Here is a 20,465-nt window from a genome sequence, read left to right on the forward strand (position 1 = left end):
CAATCACATCATAGGAGAATTTTGATATATGTATTTTTCAGCAGTTGAAAAATCTTCAGTCACCTTTTATTTCATTCACACATTTTGTTCAGGGGTATTTTTGTTTGTTAACTCAAAATTTATAGTTTGTTCCTCTTGGAATTCATGGGTTCACAACCATCCATTTGGTGTTCAACTCGACGCCTTTATATTGAAGTAATTTACAGTTCTGTGGCTGGAAATAAAGTATCTTCAGAGCAGTTTAAAGTTGCCAAATGAATTAATGGACTTCAACATTCTTGTTGGACTTATAAATTTACAAGTGAAGATCATTTGAGTCGTCAACAAAGCCAAGTAACGTGGAATTCAAAACTATGGAGCTATAATGTCAGCAACTTAGGGGGAGTTTGTACAACTAGTAAAATCAAGCTGGAAAGATTTTCTTCAGGTTATAGATCAGCTTGTGCAAATAGGAGGCTACATACTGGTGACTGGGAGCAGCTGCCGAGACCACATAACACCAGTCTTGAAAGACCTACATTGGCTCCCAGTACATTTCCGAGCACAATTCAAAGTATTGGTGCTGACCTTTAAAGCCCTAAACGGCCTCGGCCCAGTGTACCTGAAGGAGCATCTCCACCCCCATTGTTCAGCCTGGACACTGAGGGCCTTCTCCGAGGGCCTTCTGGCGGTTCCCTCACTGCGAGAAGCGAAGTTACAGGGAACCAGGCAGAGGGCCTTCTCGGTAGTGGCACCCGCGCTGTGGAACGCCCTCCCATCAGATGTCAAAGAAATAAACAACTATCTGATGTTTAGAAGACATCTGAAGGCAGCCCTGTTTAAGGAAGTTTTTAATGTCTGATGTTTTAATGTATTTTTAATCTTTTGGTGGAAGCCGCCCAGTGTGGCTAGGAAACCCAGCCAGATGGGCAAGGTAAAAATATATTATTATTATTATTATTATTATTATTATTATTATTATTATTCGGTTGTGACTCCCAAAGTTGACTTCTTGCACATGGGAGATAGTATATCAGAAGGTGTGCTCGTGACATAGCTAAATATCACCTGCAGAGCATTATGGCAGAGGAAAAGTTTGGATCAGGGCCTAGCTATACCACACTTCCCATTCTTTATATGTTTGCCCTTTGTATGTACAATGCTTTTCGTTAAAGGCATTTTCTCTTACAGAATTTCATTGTCATTTCTTATATGGCTTTTACAGTGGTACCTTGGTTCTCAAACTTAATCCGTTCAGGAAATCCGTTTGAAAATGTTTGAAAACCAAGGCGCGGCTTCTGATTGGTGCAGGTGCCCCAGAAACAATAGCCGACAGCTCCATCAGACATTCGGCTTCTGAAAAACCTTTGAAAACCAGAACACTTACTTCCAGGTTTTCAGTGTTTGGGAACCAAGGCATTTGAGAACCAAGGCATTTGAGAACCAAGGTACCACTGTAGTGGTGTACTTTGTGCAGTATCTGAGGAGGAAAGCAGATCTCAGTAAAATAACAGTATTGTCTCTTTCTACACCGTAGTTCATTGCAGTATGTACACTGTTGGATGTCAACATTCACATCCCAGACAGATTTTGTGATGGTCAGCACACTCTGCCTTATGCTCCTACTTGCCAGAAATACACGAGTGAACACTGACAATCTCATTGAGGGAACTGTCAGCGTTCACTAGGTGTGCCTCTGAAACTTTGAATGTTCATAATATTCATCTAGGATTCAGTTACAGATAGGTAGCCGTGTTGGTCTGCCATAGTCAAAACAAAAAAAATTCCTTCCAGTAGCACCTTAAAGACCAACTAAGTTAGTTCTTGGTATGAGCTTTCATGTGCATGCACAATTCTTCTGAAGAAGTGTGCATGCACACGAAAGCTCATACCAAGAACTAACTTAGTTGGTCTTTAAGGTGCTACTGGAAGGAATTTTTTTTTGTTTCATCTAGGATTGTCAGTGTTCGAATGTGACTATTGACATTTGCCACATACAGCATTCACTGAATTGATGTTTTCCAGGGTGACTTTTACTGTGATGTGTGTGTTTAGGGGGGAAAAACTTGCCATGACAATAATGGTACATTATAATAGAGGTGTTTCCATTGGGTCAGTAGACAGAAAGCAAATACGTTGGAGGGAGAGATGGGTTGTGCCGATGACTGGGGGAAATGTATGTAAATTATGTATACAGAGATGATTATTCGAATTTAAGATCTGTCCTTAGGGTCTTGGCATGCTGTCAGTCTGGCTCATTGTTGAGAAGGATATGCAACCTTAATGTCAAATGAGAAGCTATGTAAGATAAGATTTACACCTCTCTGTAAATCAAGCTGATAAGTGCTCCTTATGAACAGAATTTACTTGGCCTATAGGGTGGCAGTGTCCCTAGGCTTTATTTATATATAAAAAAAGAAGTTGATAACTAAGAACTACCAGCTGAAAATGATCGAGCCAGCTGCATGCTAAGTAGAGAAATTAACATAACTGTATTCAGGGCTGACTTTGAGTGTGCTGTGTGTTTCTTGAAAGTAAAGGAAGGATGCTATTTTTGTATTTTAAAATGAAAAAGCGCTGAGGGCTTGTGTTTTTCTGGTGGCGTTTCTCTCGAAACAACTCTTTTATTGTGCTGATGAAGATGGGCTTTGTTTTTCAGGTTCCATGGGAGGATATCGAGAGAAGAAGGAGATCAATTATTGAGCATAGCAGAGGGAAGTTATCTTATTCGTGAAAGCCAACGGCAACCTGGAACGTACACTTTGGCTTTGAGGTTGGTAATTAATATTTCATTTTGAGGCTATTAGAATATTTATGAATACTCTTGAGGGGAATATTAGGATTAGCTCTTTTCCATTTTTATTTATGAATCTTCTTGAAATAAAGGTTTAACTGAATTATATTTTTGTGGCCTAGTTCTACCTTCAAAGTCCTTTAACTTAACAGGCAATTGAAATATTGGGGCATTGTAAACTTAGAAATGCTTATTTTAAATCTTCTCACTTTACCTCTCTCCCTGTTCTACTTTCGATACTTGTCCTCTCCTGTTATCTCCCTCGCTCTACCAAAAGTTTAAATTGAAAGCTGCTGGAATTGTAAACAGGGGCCTTTCTTAACACCACCCTCTTGCATTATTCTGCAGATCACAGTGTGTGTAGGTGATGGTTTTTAAAAAGCACATTTGTAGTGGTTGTTATTTTTAAAGAGAAGAATAACAAATAGGTCTGCTCAGCCCATCAGGGTCATCTCTCAATGTATGAGAGCCTTTCAGTGGCTTTTTGATACAGTCTTAATATCTAGACAAAATCATGTCCATCTTGCATGTCTATGGAACAGCTTAATAGCACTTCCCATTTGATGCTGCATCAGTAAGCTAGAAGTGCAGGAGTTTATGTCACTCTCACTGCCAACACCACCAACAGATACAAGATAGTGTGGGACATGGGTAGGCAAACTAAGGACTGGGAGCCAGAGCTGGCCCCAGTTCATTCCCCCCCCCAAAAAAAATATAGTCTGGCTCCCCACAAGGTCTGAAGGACAGTGCACCAGCCCCCTGCTGAAAGGTTTGCTGACCTCTGGAGAACACACACTGACTCTTGTTCAGGTTCCCAAGGGAGAAGCCTTCCCATTAAGTTTATGGTTTTATTCAGCTGTAATGCAGACGAGTGAGAGGCCAGTGCAAATGAGGACTGGTTTTATCTATACAAAAGTCAGTGTGCATTAAAAGATATAGTTAAGCATCAACCAATTATAGAATAGATAGTGCAATCTTTATAACTGGTCCACTGTGGTCAGTGGACTAGGGGGACTTGACTAGTCTCCTGAATGTTCCTGGTAAATTAGAGTATTGAAGTATCAAAGCTTGGCACCTCCTTCCCAAAGCCTGGGAAGCTTATGCCAGGCGTAGGGAAGTAGGCACAATGCTGCATGTGTGCAGTGACAGGACATTGCAATGACACTGTTTTTCCATATGAAAAATTTCATTGCACACTTCTGAACTGGTCAAATTTTTGAAAATTTGAAGCCAGAAACCAACTTTATCCAACTTGTTCACCAGTCTAGCTGTTGTATGCTTCTGGCTTGTATAGTCTTCTGTTATAAATAAATCATCTTTGGCATCATTCCCACCCCCACAACTTGAAACTTGCTGTGATGAAACCATTGCTTGCTGACAGAACTGCCATCTTAAATTATCCTCAACCAAATTTTCGAACTTGTCAAAACCCAGTAATGTGAACTTCCTTACACTAAATTGCCTCAACCTTTCATGTACGTATCCTGCCCTTGAAAAAACAAGGCTAATTTGGTTGTCGAATGCAGAGGTCGCCATCGTGGTGCCTTCCAGATACTGTTGGACTACAATTCCCAGTATCCCTGACTGTTGGCCATGCTGGCTGGGGCTGATGGGAGCTGGAATCCAACGTCTGCTGGCCACCATGCTGGCTGTGCCTGGTGTTATCCAACATTCTTTCTGATGCATAGAAACTACTGTTTCTGTCCTCCCAATCTCTGCAGCCAGAGACACAACTGCAGACACATGAATACAGCTAACATAGACTAGTACAATAGACAACGTGTTCTGCACAAATGGATTTCAGTAAGTGTCCTGTTCATAGTTCATTTTTCTTCTTACTGTCTTTCTGAGGTTGAGGATTTCAGGATTTGGTGCGTGGTTGGGTTCAAGGCAACTGTCACATTTTTCTATTGCGCTTAGCTGCATTTCCCTGAGCAGAAGCCTCTCGGGCTTGGCTTGGCTCCCTGGTTTATCCAGCCTCTGTGCCAGTTTTAGCTGATGTGTTGTCCTCTCCATGAAGTTACTAGCAAATCAAAGAGTGTTTCACTCAGAGACGTTCTGGCCATGTGTCAAGATTGTGATCCATGTGGGGAGAGCTTATTAAACACTGGGGAAGAGTTTCTGTGCATTGCAGTACGTAAATGGTTTCAACCTCTGCGTGAACAAATAAGACATAATCAGGGTGGTCTTCTAGTGTTGTGTATAAACCATCTGGGAAGAGGCACTCTCATTCTGCATTCTGTAGCACATCGTGCACACTGAGCTGATGGAATTTGGCATCCAACAACATCTGCAGGGTTACTGCTCCGGTGCACTTCTAAAGTTTTGGATTACCAGACATCTACAGCGCACCATTAGAGGAAGGCTTTGCCTAATGATGCTGATTGTATGAACTGATTCTGTTGGAAAGCCTTGCATCTGAGGTCACAGAAAGGTCTGTGATGATCCATTCATATAGGCATGTCATCACTTGATGTCATAGCTGTCCACTACTGTGTGAAGCAACTTTTAAGAGCGCATGGAATTCTTCAGCAGGCAAATTCATGTGGAAAGGGCTCACTAAGAGTTGGAAGTTTAAAAACCACTGTTGTGGTTATTTCTGATCTTTGCTTCCAGCAAGATCAGTGGATTTTATTGATATTTACCAGAATATAGGGCTCATTCTGGTATGGTGTACTTTTTAAATGTTGACTGACAAATGTAACCTTGAAGAAAATAAGGCAAATAGATCTCTTACCTTTCTAGGCAAGTACATGGCGACAGTAGAAATTGTTCTGGAGTTTCTTTGTTGACAGATGGAGAACCTTTCTCAGCAAGGTTACCACACCGTTACAGAATAAATGAGTCACAGGCCTCAGTACCAAGCTTTTGACTCATTTCAATCATTTGAAGCCCTGCATAAACTGGCTATTGTGTTGTGAGCAGGCATAAGCAACAGCCTGTTCCAGCAAATGTGCTTCACTTAGACGGTGCACACATAACCGACTTGAAAGGTCACTCTTTTTCTCAATCCGGATCAAGCCTGGTTCGAAGGGGAAAAAGCCAAATGCAGCATTTCATAAGAAATGACAGGATAGGTATGGATTATGGGAGTGTTAACTACCCTTTTTTCGTGCTTGGTGTACTAGATCACTCATTAATTATTTCCTTATAAGCTGCACATATTACAGTGGTACCTCACGTTACATACGCTTCAGGTTACAGACTCCGCTAACCCAGAAATAGTGCTTCAGGTTAACAACTTTGCTTCAGGATGAGAACAGAAATCGGGCTCCGGCGGCGTGGCGGCAGCAGGAGGCCCCATTAGCTAAAGTGGTGCTTCAAGTTAAGAACAGTTTCAGGTTAAGTACGGAACTCCGGAACGAATTAAGTACTTAACCTGAGGTACCACTGTATATAAAAAACAGAATCACAAACTGACAGTTAATCTATGTGGTAAAAAATAATGGGGGCATGCAAAAAAGCTGAACCGTAAAGTATTTGGGGTACCTCCTCTTCCTATCATTTTTAAAACATGATTTCTGAAAGTAAGATTTATAAAGTTTTTGGTGCCCTTGTTTCCCCCCCTCAAAGCATATGTGAATCAGTTATGAGTAACTTAGCAACTGGAAGGTTGCCTTTGACTCTCACTAGACCTTCTCTGTCAGTTTGTTACATAATAGCTTTTGGAGATGTTAATATTTTCCTTCCGCAGTGCATCAAGGTCTCGTTTTCTTACAACTCACCCTGCGCAGTTAGATGTGTTGTAAATCAGTTGATTTTCAGTGGCCTTGATCATACCTTAATCCTGCATATATCTGAACCATTAAAATATGGTTTTTTTATAATTTTGTCTGGAGTTTGCATGGAACATTTACTAAAGCCTCTGGACCTGTCAATGCAATCTTTTTATTGTATGTTAACTCGTTAGATTTGTCTGTTTCATAGCACATGTTATAGACAGCTACAGTGGCCAGTGAATATATATATTCAAAGAAAGATGTTGGGTGATATTTTGGTATTGCTGGGGGGGGGGGGTTATCTGTATAACACTGGTGTTGGTGTTCTATTTGCCTTATATAACTTAATGCTTTGTTGTGTTTGTTATATCGGAGCCTATTCTGAGATTATTTTTAATGAAGAGTGGGCTGGAACTCTGCTAAATAAATAATATGTGATGTTCACACAGTCTCTTAACACATATGACTAGGAAGGAATTCTACAGTGCTTTCCCTTTTGTGGTCTTTCAGGGTTCCTAATTTTTCCCTGTCTTGTTTCCTCTATTTCCATGGTTGGAAACTAGATGAAGGAGACTATCAACTTGATCCAGAATGGAATGGAGAATAGTATGCGCTAAAGTGTATCTCTGGGGAGGGCATGAATGCAACAGCCGCTCATAAATTTTGGGTGCTAGTAGTGGCCTTTTAGGTTAGCAGTTTGAAGTCTAGAATGCCATGGCAACCAAGAAAAACACTCCTTGTGGGTGATTCATCTCGTAAGATAAGAAAGCTGTGCCAAACCTGGATGCAAGCATTTATACCTTTTCATAACCTCAGGATATATTATGCTGCTGCGTGTGGCACTTCCCCAGCCTGACTGTTCGAAAGATTCAGTTCCTGGTGGGAATAAAAGCACACATGCTCCAAAACTCCCTGAAGTTTGCATCAACTACTGTGTATTTCAGGCCTAACAGGGCGGTATATGGTTTATATTCCTGTTCTTTCTTTTATGGCTGTGTGTTGCAGAGTTGTTTTTGCATTTTTAGTTCATACATGAATAGTGTGCTTTTACATTTCCAAAAAAAACCACATTAAATTGGAGCATTGTTGTCTATCCCAGAAGCGACGTTTATTGTTGTGCATTGCGAAGAGGCAAAGCAAACAAGTAAAGTCTATAAAGCCTATGGTGGCTTGGGCCATGTGTACACCAGTCGCTGCCTCATCCTCTTATATGTCATTGCAAGTCCGTCAATACTGTATCTGTGCTTAGTCTGTACGTGAAGTGCTCACACTATTCCCAGTGGCTGACCAACAGTTATGGATTTTCTTCAGAAGCCAAAGCTTACACATATATACTTGAAATGCCATATGCCACTTCTTCTGAGAGCTGGCAATTAGTTACTGGTATGGCATTGCTTTGATATATGGTTGGCTTGATAGATTGTTGTTTTATATTTACGCCAAGTGGATTCTTGGCATCGTCATTGAGCTAGATCAGAGGGGTACAGTGGTCAGCTGAAACCAGTCAAAGCAGAAAATCTGCCTTTTGCTTTTCCCCCTTGCAGTTAGAAGCAAAATAATAAGCTCAAGGTTGTATTTCAGGAAGCAGCCTTTACTGGCATGGGTGGACAACTGTGGTAGGATTCTGCTGCAGTCTGTTGTGTTGATGGCATTTGCTCTGTGGCTCATTGGTCTCAATCCAGTGTTTAATAGACTGGATTATTGGCTTTGAAGTGAATACCCATGGAACTGAAGAGAGTGGATTTTTGTCAAAGAGAATAGAACTTGGGAGATGCGTTGAAATTAATGCAAACTGTTTATTAATATTAGTTTAAGATCACTGTTCTTAGTTCTTTGCATCCAGAAGCAGCAAAGTTTATCAAAGAGGCGCAGGGTGGGGACTCTGGCCAGAACAGATTATTGCTTTTTTATCCAGATCGCAGGTGAGGGGATATAAGGGTAATAGAATACATTGCAGTGTGAATTAGAAATTCCTCACAGCTGAAAGGAACAGGAAATTCCTAATTAATTCCAGAAGGTGTTAAAAGCTACCTTTAAAGTCAGCTAAACAAACAGTAGGACTTGCTTAACTGGCAAGACCTATAACAGATGATGACAATAATAAGACATCGTCCCGGTATCAGTTTGGTAGTGAGAACCTTGTTTAATTAGGACAAAGATAATAAGGAAAGCGAGGAGGAATTGTACCGGCAGTAGGCGTTGGAAGTGCAGGAACACACTCTGTTCCTTTGAGATGATAGCTGCTGCTGCTGTTGCTTCATGATGTTTAGCTGGTTACCATAGTTTCCTTTCCTGCAAACCCTATTGTTGCATTATCAGAATTACCGGGGGGGGGGGTGTGTGGAAATAAGGCGCCTGCAACATGAAATGGCAAAACTAATTTGCCTCGGAACTTAACTTTTAAAGATATTTGGATAGATGGGGTGTAATGAAGGTCAAATTTGCCTGGAAAGAGATTAGGAGATAGCTTTCATTGGGATTCATTTCCATTCCATGAGCTTCCTGTCAGCTGAGATCCCCATGTGACATGGGGTAGTTGCAAACGGTGGAGTCACTGGTGAAATAGGAGCTGTCAGCTGAACAGTGGGAGAAACAATAGGCTAGAAACAATATGGACTACGTGCCATCGGAGCCAACTCCTAGGGTCCAGTGTCCCTTCGGCCATCCCAATAAAACATTTGAGGGGCTTCGCCCACACCCCAAAGTTAATGGGGACTGCCATTCAAATGGTATGCATGGGGCTTACATCCCCCCCCCCCCAGTTTTAAGGGAAAGGCCTCTAGTGGGCTTCAGCTTGCACAGGGCAGGAGCATAGCAAGATTTATTTTGTGTTATTTCTTTGCACCATCACTGCGTGTGACCCTTGAGAAAGAGGTTCCTGCCCCCAAGGGGGCTTACAATCTTTAATTTGACACAGGGAGGGAACAGAGGAAGGTTGAGGTCCAGGGTGTATCCTGAGTCCTGCTGCGAGACATAAGCCAGGGTCTGTGTGTTTAGACTTTGGGATTCCTGGACATTTCCTATCTGTATCGTCTTCCTCTGCTTTTATTTTCCTTTCTGTCTCCTGTGGCTCCGCGAAATTTCGGGAAAACGCCCTGGGGGTGCCCACAAGCCCACGAATCTCTGAGCGTCTTCCAGTATGCACAGCACTGGAAAAGGCATTTCCCTTCTTCTCCAGAGCACTCAGTGACATATACCAGCTGGTATATGCACATTTAATCATCTGGCAAAACACAGCAAAAGAGCGAGACATCGTAGATCTAATTTATTTATTTACACACTATGTGCAGACAAAAGCATAATGGCGTCCGTTCTCTCCAGCTCGGAGAGAACAAACAGAACAAGTAAAAGTGAAAGCACAATTACAGCGGAAGAAATAAGACTGTCTTCCGTTTCTCACGCTCGTCTCAGACAGGTATGTGATTTACAACAATCTCATCTGCAGCATCCAAGGCATGAAATACTAACAGAAATGAAAGAAGGGGAGGATGCCACGGGTAAAAATGGTATTTTGGAAGTTGTGGTATGTTAATTCCATGGGGAATCCATTCCCCTCATGTGCCAAGAGGTCGGGGCGCCAACAGGGCTGGGGTGGGGGGAGCGGGCCCGTCTCACCCCAGCCCCTCGTCCCCCTCCTTTCGAGCCAGGAGTCTGGCCGTTGTGTGCCCAGGCAGGAGCAGCGAGCATCAGCAGCCAGTGGTGACGTGGGCATGGGCAGCAGGGCAGGGGTGCTTGTTCTGCTAATCTAGCCTTCTGTTTCCAACAGTGGCCAGTCAGATGTCTCTGCAAATTCCCAAGCAGGGCATCAAAGACATGCTGATTTTGTGTGTAGTGAGACAACAACATCCTTTGTCTCTTTCCCCCCATTGAGATGCAGGGTGCTCTTTCCCAGAAAAGGCACAGACAGGTTGTAGGCACCAGGAATGTTTTGTGTGTTTTTTTTAAGTAATGCTCTGTGAATTAAACAAGAAACTAAAAGGTAAAGGGGCCCCTGACCATTAGGTCCAGTCGTGGCCGACTCTGGGGTTGCAGTGCTCATCTCGCTTTATTGGCCAAGGGAGCCGGCGTACAGCTTCCGGGTCATGTGGCCAGCATGACTATGCCGCTTCTGGCGAACCAGAGCAGCACACGGAAACGCCATTTACCTTCCCGCCAGAGCGTGCTTTCGAACTGCTAGGTTGGCAGGAGCAGGGATTGAGCAACAGGAGCTCACCCCGTCATGGGGATTCGAACCGCCGACCTTCTGATTGGCAAGTCCTAGGCTCTGTGGTTTAACCCACAGTTCCACCCGCGTCCTTAAACAAGAAACTAGAAAGCAATAAATTGAACAATCTGCATCTACACTGGCAGTGCATTCTGAAGTGATAAGAGGAATGTAAAAAAGAAAAAGTTGATAGTATAGGAACAAACAGTGAAGAGAATCAAAAAGAAATTTGAGAGTTTTAGGATGAAACTGTTAAAAAAATAAAGTAAACGATGGATTAGATTAAAGGGATTAACTAAGAGTTCAGGTGACTGGACCAAATTCTTAAAAAGCTAGTGCTGCTTGGTTCCTTCCTTGAGAGAAGAGGGTGGTTCACATTGTCCAGAACCATGTGCATCTTTACTTCCAATGGGCCATATTTTAAGCTACATCACAAGATATTTTAAAGAAAGAAGTTTTATGTGCAATTCAGCAGGAAGGAGCTTGCAAGATTATCATTTTAGCAGGTTCTTGTACTTCCCGCCAGTGTGTCTCATAACGGCACATCTCTGGCACATCTACAGTAGGCCTTAAAAGCAAGATGAGCACCACACCCTATGGTCGCCATTTGACTGGATTTAACCGTCCAGGGGTCCTTTACCTTTTTTTTACAGCAGGGAAACTGCCAAACTGGCCAAAGATGAAAGCTGGAACAGCCTAGCTGGGAAACTGTGGCCCTCCAGATCTTGTTAGACTAAGGACTCCCATCACCCACTGCCTGATGTTGATGGGAGTTGAGTCCAACAACATCTGGAGGACCACAGTTTCCCATCTAGGCTGTTCCAGCATTCATTCATCTTAGGCCAATTTAGACTAGAGTACCAAAAACAACCCATGGCATCACATAGGGTGGAGCAGCCCTGGAATGAAAACAAAAAATGATAGTTGCCAATGCCCCTAGTATTGGGAATCCTGTGCTAGGTCATAAGTCTTCAGAAGCTCCTGTTCAATGCTCTGTGATGTGATCCCGAAAAACCCTCTTTGTTTCCAATGTTCCTTAATAATTTCCTAGCATTGGGGACCACTTGGTATATTCGAGAAACAAGGCTATATGCCCTAAAGGTAGTTCTGCTGGCTGGCTGCTTTTGTTTGGGGTTTTTTTAAGTGCACAGCTACAAATGTAAGGTGCAAAAACAATGAACCTTTTCCCTGAACAGTGCTCTACCTGTTAGGCTGCATGTGAATGTGCACAAAGTCCAGGGTTGCTGCTGTGTAATTTGTGAAATGGCCTTGAGGAAGAGAATGTTCCTTCATCCTTTATTGTCAGTGCAGTTTTTACTCTAGGCAGCTAGGAGCTGGTTCTCTAGCTTGCATTTATCATAATAACCTAGAGTTAATTAATTACCTGGACCATTCTTTCCTCCCCCAGACTGTTATCTCTCTTTCTTCCCGTATGGTTCTTGCTATGTTCCCGTTCTCCTTGCCACCGCCACTGCCTCCTCCAACAATCTGTCCTCTATTATCAGTTCTGTATTCCCTTGGCCAGAAATCCCAGATTACCCTTAGCTGTTCTGTTAGCAACAGACTTCCACCTGCTCTTGTATCTTTGGCAATTGTTGGCAAGATACTCAGAGGCAGAGTGTAATGCATTTTAATAGTGAGGAAATAATTCCTGCTGAGATTCTTGTCCCGTGCAGAACAGGGAGCATTGCGAAGGGAAACACTGTCAGTGCACAGTGTTAAATCTTGATAAGCATTTACAGGAATGAGCTCACTGGAGTTAATGTGTAGCAATGCATTCTGTACTGCCATCTGATAACAGGGAACTGGCTATTTTATTCTTCTTTTGCATGCTTTCCACACTCACATAAGGGTGATTATGCTGTTCTTGCCTGTAAACCACAACTGAACTTGTATCTATCTATGTAGCAGTAAGGCGAAAATTTGAACATTCTACACAGGAACATTCTCCCCGTCTCCTCTCCCCATGCCCCCCCATCAAATCTCCCAGTTCCCCCAATCCCCTGAAACAGATATGGTGATGACACAGGGTATGTCCAGGAGGAAGAGAGGGGGGATGTCCCATTGCAGTAGCAGAAGTTGTTCTGTTCACAAAATTATTTATTTGAACGCCCCCTATCTTCTCAATGTTGTGGTTTTCCACTGTCTCCCAGTGAAATTTGGGGGTTTTACAACCTTGCTGTAGATATAAAAGGTAAAGGACCATTAGGTCCAGTCGTGGCCGACTCTGGGGTTGTGGCGCTCATCTCGCTTTATTGGCCAAGGGAGCCGGCATACAGCTTGCGGGTCATGTGGCCAGCATGACTAAGCCGCTTCTGACAAACCAGAGCAGCACACGGAAACGCCATTTACCTTCCTGCCAGAGTGGTACCTATTTATCTACTTGCACTTTGAGGTGCTTTCAAATTGCTAGGTTGGCAGGAGCAGGGACCGAGCACCAGGAGCTCACCCCATCGCAGGGATTCGAACTGCCAGCCTTCTGATCGGCAAGTCCTAGGCTCTGTGGTTTAACCCGCAGTGCCACCCGCGTCCCTCGCTGTAGATGTATATGTGCTCAATTCAGCCAAAGTACAGTCATACCTCGTGTTGCGTTAGGTTCATGTTGCGTCTTTTCGGCTTGCGAACGCAACAAACCCGGAATTATACTTCCGGGTTTCGCCCCATGTGCAGAAGCGTTCTGCGCGCTTCGCACATGCACAGAAGTGCTCTATCGCGCTTGCGCAGAAGTGCCACTCTAGTTGCAGACTTTTTGGGGTGCAAACGGCACCCCTGAATGGATCGTCTCCGCAACTCGAGGTACCACTGTACCAAGAATTGTATAACTAAGAAGCAGAGAACAAGCTGTTGCTGCCGCAAGCGAGTTGGCAAAAGCAGTTCCCTGTGGCAAATATTACATCAGGGAGCCACAGTCATAAGCTGAATAGGGAAGACTGGCAACAGAGGCCCAGCATTTCACCCTTTGTGCCGTCGGGGCAACTCTCAGGTTTGTTGTTTACTCTGCTGTAGTGCCACTCAGAAAATGGGCAGAGATGAGATGTTTTCACCTCATCAGCCCAACCAGACCAGATGAGCTGGGAAGGTAACAGGGGAGTGTTTGACCTTACATAACTGGCTTCAGGCTTGGTTCCAGGATCTGAGCAACTCCCTGCTAGAGTTTGAACTCCTATGCTCTGCCTCCCATTGGACTGCCACCCTTTCGAGCCTGGCCATCTGCCAGCCCTGACTGCACACCTGCCTCTGTCCCCTCTGGAATTTATGCAACACTCTGGAATTTTGGCCTCACCTGGCAGATGCACTTGGTCTCTTGCCCTTGCAGCCGACCACTTGGGACACCTGACCCAACACGGCCCTAATAATAGCACAGCCAGTGTGGTGCAGTGGTTAGAGTGCTGGACTAGGACCTGGGAGGCCAGGGTTCAAATCCCCCCTTGGCCATGAAGCTCATTGTGTGACCTTGGGCTAATCACTGCCTCTCAGCCTAACCTACCTCACAGGTTGGTTGTGCAGATTAAAGGAGGAGGGGGAGAACCATGTTCCTCCTTGCGGGGGAAAGGTGGGGTTTAAATGCAATAAATGAAAGATGAAATAAATAATTGGTATAGCAGTGAAGTCATTTTTACAGTAGCAGCTCAATTACATTCTTCTGCCCTAACTCTGCACACCTAATAAGGATTTTGAATGTGTGGATGACATCAGTGGAGAGAGAAAGAAAGAAATTGCCTTTGGCAAGTTTTCCTTTCCAATATGGTGCTCATGTGAATAAATTTCAAACTTAATACTAGCATAAATGAGAACTAGGCCTGTTTTTTTGTTTGTTTTTTACCTAAATAACTGGACTTTGATTTTTGTACCAGATATTTCCCTCACTCCAAGGAAAGGCACTTTGATACTTCATTCATGCTTTGAATGATTGCATAACTGAATAGAATACCAGTGGCTTGAAAGGGAATCAAAAAACAGAATTGCTAAAGAAAAAGAAAAAGTGTGTGCCGTTCTCTTTGGGAGAATAGTAGCTGTTGTTTTGCTGATGTATTCCCTTTTGCATGAGTCTCCCAGGCAAATTTGCAAACATCCTATTAAAAGCAGTCCCAGAAAGCTACTGGATATGTTTACAAATAACTCAGAATGAACACCTAAGTCAGAGACCTTTTCATTCAGTGGAAAAACTTGTTCAAACAAAAACATCTTCAGTTGTTCCCAGAAAGCACAGGGAATGGACATCCACAAAACAGGAGCAACCACTCTGAAAGTTGAAGAAACAAAACAGGATTTCCTGTTAACTTCACACTTCACACTTTATAGGCATACATGCATGTGGATGATTACCATTATTTGCATGCCCTCTAAGTGGAATCTCCCTTGTTTACAGTGTTTTGCTCAGTATTGTTTAAAAGAAAAATATAGAACGGACAAGCAATATTAATTGGTACATTATTTTCCTTTCTCTGTAAATTCAAAAGTTTATGGGGCATCACACTCTAAAATAATTTTATGAGCAAATACCATGAAGCAGTAATTAAAAGCTCCTACTTCATATTTTGTTTATGTAACCCTGGTCAAGAGAATTAATGGGGTAAATAAATTTGGTGAAGCTACCTATTTTTATTAGCAGCATAACACTTGTTTAACACTTCTTGTTAGCTCTAAGCTAACAACAGCATTTCACTGACTGTTTTCCAGTTAAGATTTTGATTGGAAAACTGATCATATAATCCCATTTCATTTTCATTTAACTTTCCATTTTCTCGCTCTCTCCCTCTCTCTCCCTCTTCCCTTCTCCCTGTGAGTTCAGGGGGATGGTGTAGGAAGAAAAATTATATTTGAAATAGCTGCATTCTTTCAGATAATCAATAGTCAACCTTTTTGATCAACAGGAGAGCCTACTGTCTAAAATATTCAACAGTATTTTAAAAAATACTAATGGAAAGCTCCTTTCCGAAATCACTTATGTGAAAATGAGAAGCAAAGACAAATTTTAGAAATAGCATAGCAATCCAAATCAGATTATAACATAAAATACATGACTCAAATGTGGAAGTGGTGGTTCACATATAGATAACACACTATCAGTTCGCGCACAAGAACCTGCTGTTGGGGAGAAAGAAATCTACCACACTTCTTCACTGGTGATGGGTGACAAATGCCAACATTTTGGTGGTTGAAGTGCAAATTTATGGGATTTAGACCTCTCAGAGCCTTTCTGAATTGGGCTGGCCCTGTGGAAGCAGCCGAGTTAGAGTCAAAATGGCCTGAAATACAGCCCTGCTAGCTATATATTTATTTATTTATTTATTTATTTATTATACCCCACCCAGCTGGCTGAGTTTCCCCAGCCACTCTGGGCGGCTCCCAATCAAGTGTTAAAAACAGTACAGCATTAAATATTAAAAACTTCCCTGAAGAGGGCTGCCTTCAGATGTCTTTTAAAGATAGGATAGCTGCTTATTTCCTTCACATCTGAAGGGAGGGTGTTCCACAAGGTGGGCGCCACTACCGAGAAGGCCCTCTGCCTGGTTCCCTGTAACCTCACTTCTCGCAATGAGGGAACCGCCAGAAGGCCCTCGGTGCTGGATCTCAGTGTCCTGGCTGAATGATGGGGATGGAGACGTTCCTTCAGGTATATAGGACCAAGGCCGTTTAAGGCTTTAAAGGTCAGCACCAACACTTTGAATTGCACTTGGAAACGTACTGGGAGCCAATGCAGATCTCTTAGGACCGGTGTGATGTGCTCCCGGCAGCCACTCCCAGTCACCAGTCTAGCTGCCACATTCTGGATTAATTGTAGTTTCCGGGTCACCTTAAAAGGTAGCCCCACGTAAAGCACATTGCAGTAGTCCAAGCGGGAGATAACTAGAGCATGCACCACTCTGGCGAGACAGTCTGCGGGCAGGTAGGGTCTTAGCCTGCGTACCAGGTGGAGCTGGTAGATAGCCGCCCTGGACACAGAATTAACCTGCGCCTCCATGGACAGCTGTGAGTCCAAAATGACTCCCAGGCTGCGCACCTGGTCCTTCAAGGGCACAGTTACCCCATTCAGGACCAAGGAACCCACACCTGCCCGTTCCCTGTCTTCCAAAAACAGTACTTCTGTCTTGTCAGAATTCAACCTCAATCTGTTAGCCGCCATCCATCCTCCAACTGCCTCCAGGCACTCACACAGGACCTTCACTGCCCTCACTGGTTCTGATTTAAAGGAGAGGTTGAGCTGGGTGTCATCTGCATACTGATGAACACCCAGCCCAAACCCCCTGATGATCTCTCCTAGCGGCTTCATATAGATATTAAAAAGCATGGGGGAGAGGACGGAACCCTGAGGCACCCCACAAGTGAGAGCCCAGGGGTCTGAACACTCACCCCCCAACACCACTTTCTGGACACTACACAGGAGAAAGGAGCAGAACCACCGTATAACAGTGCCCCCAGCTCCCAGCCCCTCTAGACGGTCCAGAAGGATGTCATGGTCGATGGTGTCAAAGGCCGCTGAGAGATCCAGCAGAACTAGGAAACAGTTCTGCTACGTGCCTTACGTACTGTGCCTTCCTTTCTTATAATGTCCTAGCTTTTCCTGATGACATATTTCTAAAACAGAGGTCCTCAACATTTTGGTGCTTATGGGCAGATTTGGGAATACCACATATAGGGTGGTGCTACTGAAATTAATCAATCTAATTTAGTCATGTTCATTAATTTCAATGAGTCTCTTCTGAGCCGAATGTTAGTTGAATACCACCCATAGTCTATAAATATGACTTCCTCCTTTGCCAGGATCCATGGGAAATTAATTACCACCAAGAACCCGCCGCCCCCCCCCCCCCCGGGAATTTGATTTCTTGTATTTCCTAATTGGCTCTGGACATTGCCATGCATGCTTCCAACAGTGTTTTGGGCCTGCCAGAAGCCCCACTGAGTCCTCTTGTCACTGCTGCTACTAGGTAAGTTTCGAATGAGAAGGTAGTGATGTCGAAGGCTCACAGCACTGGCTGGGTTAAGAAGCCCTGTTGTGACACCAATAGGAACAGAATTGCTTCTCAGTTTTTGATTAGTGCCTTTAATCAAAACAGTCTAAAAATAAAACAATTCAAAATTGTGGGAAACCCAGCCAAATGGGTGGGGGTATAAATATTATTATTATTATTATTATTATTATTATTATTATTATTATTATTAGCCATTCCAAGTAAAGCTATGGGAAATCTGCTCTTAACTAATTTCCAGTTGCATGTGTGAAGTGGGTGGCACACTAAACTTTTCTGTATGGTTTGTGCCCTTGGTCATTTGCAAATCTGAGAGTGTTTAGGAGCTCAAATCTCCCTGACATGTTTTGAACATTCCGGGAGTTTTCAGGTACTGCTCATACAACTTGTAGAAAGAATTGCAGCCAGTATATGCAAACCGCTAAGCTTACTAAGCAACTGGGCTCCTTGGATAAGCTAATGTATACAGCACTTGGATGTTTTGACACTTGAGCACTCACAGCCAGTGAATAAAAACACTGGGCACTTTCAGATGGGAGTTTATTATGCAATCTTGGCAGTTTGGTATATGCAAGTTTTATGCGGGGTCCATTCGATGGCATCAAAATGGCACTCCATACTTTTGTTACGTTTAATCTGGATTTTTCCACCCTTGGAAACTCCAGTTAATAAAAAGAGCGTATTATATATCCTAGTGATGTATGGAAGTGAGAGCTGGACCATAAAGAAGGCTGATCGCCAAAGAATTGATGCTTGTGTGATTATTTGACTATTTAATATTTGATTGTTGTTAGCCGCCCTGAGCCTGGCTTCGGCTGGGGAGGGCGGGATATAAATAAAATTTATTTTTATTATTATTATTTTGAATTATGGTGCTGGAGGAGACTCTTGAGAGTCCCATGGATGGCAAGAAGATCAAACCTATCCATTCTGAAGGAAATCAGCCCTGAGTGCTCACTGGAAGGACCGATCATGAAGCTGAGGCTCCAGTACTTTGGCCACCTCATGAGAAGAGAAGACTCCCTGGAAAAGACCCTGATGTTGGGAAAGATGGTGGGCGCAAGGAGAAAGGGACGATAGAGGACGAGATGGTTGGACAGTGTTCTCGAAGCTACCAGCATGAGTTTTACCAAACTGCAGGAGGCAGTGGAAGACAGGAGTGCCTGGCGTGCTCTGCTCCATGTGGTCACGAAGAGTCGGACACAACTAAATGACTAAACAACAACAACAACATTATATATCCACATGGAAGCATGTTAGCACAAAAATTCCATATTTTGGGGTGGTGTGTCACATGTGGTTTTGGTTAGTACTCTCAGTTACCAATACCCCCTTCCAGGGCTGGCCCTGCTGCCTCCACACTGATTTGGGGCAAGATTTTGTGGAGCACACGCAATCTCACCAATGCTGGTGGCAGAGGTGGTGGCGGCAGCAGCAGCATGGCAGCACTTCCTGCATTGCCTCAAACAGCAAAAACAGGACACACCACCCCTTGGTCACTACTTCTGCCTCTCCTCACCTGAGCACAATCTAGCCATTTTCTTTTCTACATCCCAAATGGTGCAAGTATACCTACTTCAGCTTATTGTCTCATGCCGAAAGCACAGCCAGATTTTAATGATCAAGTCTGGAGGAGCTGTTTTCTTAAGATCTCCACACAGTAAATGCAGATTACCTTGGAGACAGGAATTGCAGCCTCAACAAATAAATAATATGGAGGTCTGGTGCAAGACCAATTTATCACATTTTTGCCATTTTTTGCAGCTTGATATAGCTAAACAATACTCTCGTTCAAGATCTCTGCTCTTTCTTTCTTTCTTTCTTTCTTTCTTTCTTTCTTTCTGTCTTTCTGTCTTTCTGTCTTTCTGTCTTTCTTTTTTAAGGCACCAACTGGAAATGGACATCGCCCCCTTCACAAAAAAGTACATGTTTTCTAGAAACATGACAATTAGAGGCTGGCAACATTTGCTGTCAAGAGTCATTTTTTTAAAAAGGTACATAAGTACAGAAATACCTGTGTGCCTGCCCTAGACAGAGTAAGTAGAGACATCAAGGAACAAACAAACAAATAAATAAAATCCATCACAGTAATATTCCATCAAGCCTAACCCATTGGTGTGGAATAGCAAATGGTAATAATGATAATGATAATTTTATTATTTATACCCCACCCATCTGGTTGGGTATCCCAATGGGCCTCTGACTGGAAAAACAGAATGAGTGGAAGCTGATGTACTAACTGCATACAGAGAAAACACAAGCCCATTTGTGATATAAGACCTCAGCCTGGAAGCATGTGTTGAAAAACGACTTTCCATAATCATGATGAAAAGGAAAAATAGATGAACACAATTTGCTATGATATATCATACTTGTGCTGATATGTGCAATATGTACAATTCTAAAAGATGCGTGCATCTTGTAAGGTCTGTAGCGCACCGCTGCATGATGTCTCCCAGATTATACTACATATAATTCCAACACCATCAATGGATTTGTAGTATTATAAAAGGAATTTAAAACAATTGGTTCACAACTTGTACCAATAATTTGCCACCACCGCGGGAGTTCAAGTCCAATGAAATATGTTGGTAATTAGGAGCAATTGTTGCAGACTTACAACTATTCATTATTAGGTCTTCTAATATGTTTGGGGGGGAATACATTATGCGAATGTGACAAAGGATAAAGAAAAATCAAGGACATCTCAAGTAAAACAAAAAAAACCCCAAACGATAACGTGTGTTTCTGTCATTGTTAATGAGTTCTTTAACATGCAAAAATAATTTCACAGC

The 20,465-nt window shown here is 43.1% G+C and overlaps 1 protein-coding gene across 3 annotated transcripts in view; it reads left to right on the top strand.

Annotated features, from left to right (window-relative positions):
- CHN1 (chimerin 1) overlaps positions 1-20,465 on the top strand; it is a 106,106-nt gene that overhangs the window by 41,366 nt on the left and 44,275 nt on the right. For 2 of the 3 annotated variants that reach the window (XM_081888493.1, XM_081888494.1), the window contains one exon: positions 2,639-2,752. In XM_081888493.1, the coding sequence (XP_081744619.1) occupies positions 2,639-2,752 (114 nt within the window). Of the gene's footprint in view, positions 1-2,638; positions 2,753-17,542; positions 17,629-20,465 lie in introns of those variants that run through there. The other variant, XM_081888495.1, reaches the window with a different exon arrangement.

This window comes from Podarcis melisellensis (genome assembly GCF_964234715.1).
Source record: "Podarcis melisellensis genome assembly, chromosome: 1".
NCBI lineage: Eukaryota > Metazoa > Chordata > Lepidosauria > Squamata > Lacertidae > Podarcis > Podarcis melisellensis.